The 9,018-nt window shown below is 41.8% G+C and overlaps 1 protein-coding gene and 1 long non-coding RNA gene across 2 annotated transcripts in view; one reads left to right on the top strand and one right to left on the bottom strand.

Moving 5' to 3' along the window:
• The first annotated feature begins 1 nt into the window (after position 1).
• Positions 2–7,933, top strand: LOC108445396. The gene is made up of 3 exons (XR_001860223.1): positions 2–39; positions 1,720–1,794; positions 6,584–7,933. It is a non-coding gene; the product is annotated as an uncharacterized LOC108445396 (long non-coding RNA).
• Positions 5,346–9,018, bottom strand: part of DDX24 (DEAD-box helicase 24) — a 14,851-nt gene continuing 11,178 nt past the window's right edge. Inside the window, exons 7-8 of the mRNA XM_017729032.1 lie at positions 7,940–8,069; positions 5,346–6,474 (exon numbers count right to left, since the gene is read on the bottom strand). Of these exons, the coding sequence (XP_017584521.1) occupies positions 6,251–6,474; positions 7,940–8,069 (354 nt within the window). The 3' untranslated portion in view covers positions 5,346–6,250. The remainder of the gene's footprint in view (positions 6,475–7,939; positions 8,070–9,018) is intronic.

Consider the following 9,018-nt stretch of genomic DNA (forward strand, 5'->3'; position numbering starts at 1 on the left):
ACCCCCGGCTGCCCCCCAGCCCTGCATGGCCCGCACGAGGTAAAACTGATTTTGAAGCAACATGCTACACAAGCATTGTCCCCACAAGCGGCTCAGCACTATGATTGAAAAGAATTTAATTATCTTAAATGAGAATAATGTTATTTTAAAGAGATGCAGTGTTTTGAATCCAGCAACTTTACTGCCTGCTCCCTATGATGAGCCCTGTCATGATTGTGCTAGGGCCGTGTTTCACTCCAAATACACACAGAAAGATCTGGTGCATCAGCTTCTAGGGAACGCAAATCTAACCCTTATCACCAACAGATCTTATGCTATGCGAATGGAAAATGATGTGTGGGCCATGTAGTGGTGAGAAACCTAGAGGTACTTGAAGCAGAACCTCTGCAAGCCTTGATGAATTAACTGCGTTAGCAAGAGCAGCCTGGTGGGGGCATCAGCAGCATTTATTCTAAGTAAGTTTTTGGAGAGTGCCATGCAATGGGTATGCTATGGAAAGAATGAAGATTCCTTACCTCAGCAAGAAAGTATATTTCTAGTGGAACTGAAATCTGAATGCTGTTGGACGCCATTCAGCTTCCAAGGGAAATTGCTGTAGTGCACTGTCCAGCTCAAATCAAAGGATCCAGCAAAAGCAGAACAAATAATGAATCGGCAGATAAAGCAACTAAAGCTGCTGTCCAGCAACCTATAATGAGTGTGCCACCATAATACTTCCTCTGCTGACAGCTGATTAGAGATCAGTAATGCAGCCCAAATATATGCAGAGGTTACTCAGGACGAATGGGTTTGATGGGAAAGTTGGGAGGCTGTGAAAGATGAAACTAGAATTTGGACTATTGGGCGATAACCTATTCTACTACCAAGAAAGTATTTAATTACTTTGGCTAGGTGGTTTCATGATAAAATACATGGAGAGATGATAGCAATTGTTAACCAGATTGAAAAAATGTGGGCAGTCCCCAGAATGTATATGACAGTTAAAAGGATTTTGAGTTCTTGTCCCACTTGTTGGAAGTTTTCCAACGCAAAACACAAATGAGAGGTTGAAGGATGATCATAATCATCTTCCCCATTTTCAAAGACTGCAAAGTGGTTGTGCTGACATGCCTCTTATGAGCACTGGCAATCATGGATCAGCTCTCAGAATGGACAGAAGCTTTTCCCACCAGGAAAACTGTTACTTGGGAGTGGTTAAAGCATCTTTAACAGATATGGAATACCTGAAAACATAGAACCTGCCAGAGGTTCTCACTTTCCTGCAGGAATGCTAAACAACATGTATAAAAGTTTAGGAGCACAGTAACAACTACACATTCAGTATCATTCACAGTCCTCAGGAGAGGGGGAAAGAATGAATTTCAAAAATAAAATTGCTTGAATTTATAGGCAGGTAGGGTTGAAATGGCCCTTAGGAATAGACCTATGTGATATTAGAAATACTTTGTGCCACCAGCAGAAGTAGTGTTTAGCAGGCATTTAGCTGTATCTGCCTCCTCGGTCCCTGCTATAACCAGCCTCTAAGATGGAGAGGAATGGGTTACCAAATTTATACCAGGGACACAAAAACATCTACAAGAAAAAAAGGCACAAGACAGATGGTTTCAACCACTTCTATTGTTGGATTGTCTTCTACACCTTAAGATATTAGAATGGTTACTGCAGTTCAGGTATTAAACTCTCCCTTGTATAGATGTTTTGGTTCCTTTTGTTTTCTAGAATGCAAGGACAAAGGAGACAATTCCAAGGGAATGAGGTAACTTAAGAAGGCCAGCCCAGCAACAGTGAAAACCAGTAAGAAATCAAGAGATGACTGACCAGAATTAAGTGATGAGGTGTGGATTGGGTGATGGGTGGTGTCAGTATCGCAGAGGGGAATGGTCTTGGGGAAGGGGTCGCTCTCTGGAGGCACACAGATGTAACCTGAGAACTAACAAAAGAGGAACTGGAAACCTTCACTTGGACTCGACAATCAGTGGGATCCTAGGGTTGGACCCTATTATGATGGCCAGTGTATGTAAATGCGTAACACTTGTCAGCTTATACTGCTATAGATATTGCCACGAGGAAAGGAAAAGAAACTTTACTTCTAAAAAACCACCCACACTAGTGATTAGACTGATATAATTGCATCAATAATAAAAAAATCAGGCCTCTAATTAGCCCAGTGTTACTAAGCCCATGTGAACTTTGTAGAGCCTGTTCTGCTTTTCCAAGTCAGGTTTTGTGTTTATGTTCTGTAACTGCAGCTCTTACCTACAGAAATTTGGCAATTTGTACCATCTAAAGTTGGTTGCTCTGGAAACTGGCTACAATTTCTTCCAGTTTCACAGCAAGAGCTGCTGAACTCCAAGGCAAAAAGCATAGCAGCTCTATTCACTTGCTTCCCCAGGCCAATAAACTTGCCACAGGAGTGACAGATTATTTTCCTATTTCTTACTTACTCTGGGAGGCCAATCCCAGGAGAAGCTTATGACTGACTTGAGAAAACACTGAAACCTTGAAATATCTTTCACAAAAAGAAGCTGAAACAGAAAATCTCTCACATGCCAGAACAGTATCAGACAACATCTGCCTAACTGTCAGAAGTGGACTATAGAGGGGATCTACAGAGGGTTACAGAACCAGGACCATTTTCTTAAAGAGAGCTCTTATGTCTTGTGCCTCCCTTCTACTTCCCAAACCTATGACCACTGACATCATCCTACTTTTCTGCAATGACTGTTGGGTATTACTTACAGATTGTTGCTTGCTGTATTATCAATCTGTTACTAGTCTTTCAATTCATGGTCTTCTGAGGGCCATCCTTCACCAAGCCATTCATCAAACAGTCTGGAATAGCTCAGGCACCCCAAACCACATCCTGCTAGCAGAGGACAAAGCAGGGGGAGTTTCAACTCCCAGGAAAGCACAGCTTTCTTACCAGATTTTCCTGCTTGTGTCAGGCTGTGTGAGGTGAGGCTGTCAAATTTGTCCGTTTCCCATCTCTTCTCCCCTCAGGGACACGATACAGACTAATTGCAGTGAGGTGTGGTACTGGCCCTCTCTCAGGAGGTGTGAATTACCTCCCCTGTGCCACATGGCCAGCCGTGTGCCTGGGCTGCTGGCATATGGTGAGGCACCACTCCAGCTTCTGCTCTGCTAACTTGTTGTTTTATTAACATACAGGGGAGGAGAGAAATAAAAGGCATGGGGAACGTCAGGAAACTCTCTTGTCTAATACGCGAGATCCTGTCCAAACTATCTCCTCAGCAGATGCCCTAAACCGCAGGGACTCTTCCTTCTCTTTATAGAGTATGACAGACCAGGAACTCTGTCGCAGGGATGAGGTCAACTGGCCCCATGCTTTCGGAAAATAAAAATGAAGGTTCAGAAGCTATTGTTTCAGTTTTCTGTTTCACAGTACTGGTTGCTCTATATCAGCTTGTACCCTACCCCCACTCTGCTGAAGTCATGCTTTTATTAATCTACTTGGAAGTTGCTTTGACAGCTTAAATAGACTTAGTGAGTCCCTTAATTAATGGGTATTTCAGCAGACATAAGCTGCCACAAAACACAAGATTACTTGTTTAAGGCCTCAGTGTAACTGCTGTGCCAGCAGAGCATTAGAGAAGACATTTTATACTACATATTTGATAAATACTAAGATTACACTGGGCATATAAGACTTGATGTAAAATTCTTCACGTCTAATTTGCACCAGTAGTACACGTGCAAATCAGAGCTAGAGAAAACATTCTGCCTTACCATTCTCTCTTTCTGCAGTAACTTCATTCACATAGGACTGGGGCAGCTAAATGGTAGTATCTTTCAGTTATTGGTTTAACAATTTTTTGAAATTAGCTAAAGCAAATATAAGGTTTTTCTTCTAGCTAGAAGACCCAGGGTATCCTAGTAAGATAATGACAAGGTAAAACAGGCAGCCACAAGAGAGCTTCCAGAGCTCTAGACAAGTATTCTTTTTAAGACACCATGATATTTTTAGGGTTCAAGCTCTGCTTGAGTTCCTGTGCAGGTGCAGCATCAGTAGATTTAAGCACTGAGAGCTCATGCAGAGCACATCAGAGGCTGCAGAAGAAAACTAGCCCCAGAGCCTGTCCCACAGGCAAATGAACCATTAAGCATTGGAACAGGCTCGCCAGGGAAGTGGTGGAATCACCATCCCTGGAGTGTTCAAAAAATGAGTGGATGTGGCACTTTGCTGTATGTTTTAGTGGGCATGGTGGAATAATTTTGTGACTCTATGAAGGCAGCAAGGAGGGCACAAGTGCCACGCTCCATCTTGGGGAGACTCAGCAAGACAGTGGGCTGGCAGTGTGAGAGCAGTGTTGTTAAACACAGGGAAACAGAAGCAGCTGAAAAACTTCATAGCAATGATGGAAATGAAGTAACAACACGCTGTCCCTCAATTCAGTTCTCCTCATCATCTCATGGAATGAGAAATTGCCGAAACTCCTACCTCATGCAGATTCAGGCAGGAAGATGCTGAGCTCTATTGCCAGGATCCAGCCTTGATTTCGCTAATGAAATGGAACAGAAATGCATCATAAGATGCAGAAAAGGCCTTCCTGGTCTTCAAACTCTTCAGGATGCAAAACCAATACAAGTTTCCTTTTCATAATGTAAGAGTCTGATTAAAATGGCACAGAAAAGAAATGAGGGCATGCTTACCTTTGTTCAGTTCCTTTTTTCAGCCTTCCTTACAATGAACCGTCATAAAATTGTTTTTATTTTTCAGATGTCACATTAACTCCAAAGATGTGTCTCCTCACGAGTAGGGAAACCATCTCTTCTCGCCCAAAACTTCCCCCTCTGCTCCCAAGGGCATGAGACAAACAGTGCATTGCAAGGAAAGTCTCATACATAATTGATAAGCTCTGTATGCTTATGATTACAATTGTCACAGCTCTTCTTCAGTAATGCATGAAAACAAGAGAAAAGTCCTCCAGAGATGAGGGGCTTCAGCTATTTACACAGATGAAGGGATAAAGAGTTTGTTATTCTCACATAACTAGCAAGTGGTTAGAGGGGGCACTCAACTCCACAGACAAATTTCCCTGAGTAGCTGAGTAAATTGGTGCTTCCTATCATGGCAGTGACCCTGGTTCATTCATTCCATACTGTATGAGACACAGAAACTAAGCCTCATCTAGAGCTGGCAGGTGAAGGTTACCTGTCCTCCCACCAAAACAGATTCCACTGTCTTATCTTTTGGGTGCTTTTCCCCTCTCCTTGCCTGCTATGTGCAAACAACATCAGCTATGAGGGACTTAGAAATCTCAAGTAACTGAAAACAGACACAGACTTTGGAGTTTATGGCAGATATAATTTAACAAAAATTCAAAATATATTTCTGACGTATTATTAAAAATAGTTTTAAAAAATATTTGCCCAGACCAGGTTAAAATTATTTAAAAGCATAATTATCATGGAGCAATCTTCAAAAGTGACATTTCAAAACATCATCTCTTCCATTACAGCAAAGATCATGGTTCTAACATGTTTTCAAATACAGGCTTAACTTCAAATATTAATTAAGAAAACACTGAGTAACACCACTTATTCCTCAGAAATCTATACATCTCCAAGGTCAGTCCTGGCCCATTGCCACCTTAACTTTTTTTTGCACATTCAAAATGTATTAACACAGGACTAAGGGAATTAAACCTGGCGGAGAACAGAACAGAGAAATGTTATCAGAGGAGAAAGAAAATTGGGACATTTCCATAACCAGAACTGTAGACTTACTGGTAACATTATCTGTATTTTCTGCCTTTCACACTGAGCTGGAGGCAGCAAAAGCCAAACCTCCCACTACCACCAGCTCAGATTGTACTCGCACTGTATATAGCTGACCTTCCCCTGTCCTTCAAAGACATTAAAACTGAAATCAAGTTTTATCCTTAGAGTATGCCCACAGTGAATTCTACCCAGTAACTTTTACCCATCTCACAAAATGGAGTAATTACCAGAACGATGAGAAAACTAATTAACTTCTATTAATACAGAGACTTAAGAAAAAAGTAAGAACATAAAAAAAAACCAAGATCCAAGACAAGATTCAACAGTAACTAACCAGATGTTATCTGAGCCCTTTAAATCAACATTTTGTTTTGTGCCTGCACAACAAATACACAGGCAACACCTTATACAATCTGTCTTCTAGCTGGGTTCTTCCATAAGCACTGACAGCCTTGATGAGGATAGTCCTTGCTTCTGTCACACTGAATGATCTTGCTGTTATCTAATTTTATTTTATTGATTTCTTCTTCTTGGCTTGCTTTCTGGACACGGCACCTAGAGCTGAAATGCCCACTGATGTCTGAGGCAGGAGTAGTTTTCCAGACTGCGTTGGGTACTTGGTTTTCATAAGGACTTTAAACAGTGGCTGGGACAACATATGTTTCAGTTGTTTTTTCATCCCCTTCAGCATCTTTTGCTTCTGGCTTTCTTCTTGCTCGCTAGCTTTTCTTCCTTGGGGCAGAAATCAAAGATACAGAATGTTACAATAAAAGAAAAACTTGCATTGCAGGTCTTTGTAGTGATAGGGGCAGATGCTAACCCCAGCTTTCTCTCTAACAAGGTCACTCAACTCCCAGTCATCAGTGACACTTTCAGATCACCCAGGCTGTTCACAAGGTAACGAGATCGAGAAGAATCCTGACTACTGAGTAACCATAGTAAAGGCCTGAACTGAGGAAAAATGAAATCAAGGTTGCTGTAAGGTAAAATTGAAAGCACATTACTAAATCTTTTGTAACTGTGTAAGAGGCGCTTCACTTATGGGAGGAATGGCTGAGAGTTTAATTGGTCTCCAACAAGCTACACAAGAATTAGAGACTGAGTACACTTTAAAGCATAAATCTGGCAAGTTTCTGGGTGGCAATTATCAAGTGTTTCACTTGAGAGTCACAACTTACTTGGACTGGATGTGCTGTTTAGAAACTCATTCCAAAGCACAGCATACTCAGATTACGTCAAAACAAGAGAGCAGAGTGCTAATTATCTGAAAGCACCCCTGAACAATTTAGACAGAGATGGTTAGTGTTTGCTTGCAGAGTGATTGAGAAACAGCTAGTCCAGCCATGAATAAAGAAAGACATTAATCTAAACATGTTTCAAAATTAAGACATTGGCATATTTAGCAGCTAACAGGTTAGATGCAGACTAATCTGAAGTGACCCCTGCAGCAACCCTATTCAGCCCGCCTTCAAAGAACTGGTAGGAAATCATAATTTCAGCTCTCAAAATATGAACACAATGCGGCATTTAACAGTGCATCTAAGCTTTGCAAAACTTCATGGCATTGAACTAATAGCCACTTGCAGTTGTACAGCCCTACACATTCTCTCAGCCACAGCCTGCAAAATATTTTAAAAATGTAAGAAATTATTTACTTCTAACAAACCACCAAAAACCTCACCAACTTCAATATATGGTCATTTAGCCCACACAACTCAACCTACTTAAGGCTCACATAATATTTGGTGTTCCCTAGCACTTCCTGGGTGTTCCCACACAGAGCTGTCAGGCTCCTGTCCTGATGCCTGACTACAAGGGAGTGGGAGAGAGAAGCAGAAGTGTGGAAACAGCCTTCTCTATGACAAGAGGGGACAAGACTCAATCAGGACATACTGAGCTGCGTAGATTACTCTGAAATGCTTGCCAGAGCTCAACAGTTCTTGTCCTACAACATGTAGACTTGTCTGCGACTTGCCAGAACTGTCACACTTCACTCCCTCAGCTCCAGCACTCTCTGCTGCTCTCTCTGCATCATCCTGAAAACATCTCTAACACCATGTACCAACAACACTCCTTTCCCTCCCCCCCACTTCTGCCCTGCTGCTTTTGAAGCTTCTCCGCCATAGTGAGGCTTCTTCTGGACACCAGTGCTATGGGACCTACTGAGCATACCCATGGAAAAACATTTTCTACTTGCCCATCAACATGCCATCATCAAGATCAATCTCAAGAGCCTCTGCAGCTTGCTGGAGCCAGGAGTTGTGTTGCTTTGCCCGACTGTTGAAAAATTCTGCCTTCTCAATCTGCCTTGCCAAATTCATCCGTTCCTGCAACAAAAATACATTTAGACATTATGATCAGGTTTAAATGTGGGGTACTTTAGCAGAATAAGTGTTTGAGAGCATGCACTATAATGCAACTGGGGTGCAGAGACACTTTTGCTCCCCATCCATGTTCCAGGAGATGCCCCACCTAATAAACACATAATTATTCACTAGCGTTTTCCTTCTTTAGATCCATGATAGACTCTGACTTCTAAAACACCTCAACTACTAAACATACCTGAATGTTAACATTCTATGTGAATCATTATAAACACTTGAGAGATACCAAGAGCAAACCATGATTCAAATACCAATCACTTCCAAGTTACATATTTATATAGTACAGCTTGATCTCAGATTTATTAGTCTCAGCAGTTTAAGGGGCAGCCACTACTTTCATCCCACTCTGAAGAAAGTAAACTCCTGCAAGCCATATGGAAGGAATTGATGTTTTCAGGAATGCACCTGGATCTTGTTTAGGCACAGGACAGACTGTCCTGTCCTTCTTCCCAGCTGCACACAGGTGGAACAAAGATGTCCAGCAAACTTCACCTGACCTGCAGGCTTCCAGCTGGGTCAAACACATAACTAATTCACTGTGGAAAGAAAGTCTGCACTAACAGTAAATAGGAACCAACCAGAAGCAAGTTCTGCTCTTCGGAATGTGCCTGCAGTTGCATAAAACAAACTCTTGCACTAAGCGGAACAGGCTGGTGCTACACAGTAACAGCAGCAACCAGGACTGCCAGGATAATTACTACAGAGAGAAAGAGAAGAAATACCACTTGCAGTGGACTACTCACTCAGTCAGTTACTTCTTAGATCATCACAAGAAATTTCAAGTAAGTTTTTCCATCTCTGTAAAATTTAAGTCCTCTGTAAGTCTATCTTGGTTCAACAATTCTTTTCCTCTCAAGTGTGAAACCCCTTCAGACTTCCTGAACTTGAATGA

The sequence above is a fragment of the Corvus brachyrhynchos genome, unplaced genomic scaffold (assembly GCF_000691975.1).
Source record: "Corvus brachyrhynchos isolate BGI_N302 unplaced genomic scaffold, ASM69197v1 scaffold1, whole genome shotgun sequence".
NCBI classification, from domain to species: Eukaryota; Metazoa; Chordata; class Aves; order Passeriformes; family Corvidae; genus Corvus; species Corvus brachyrhynchos.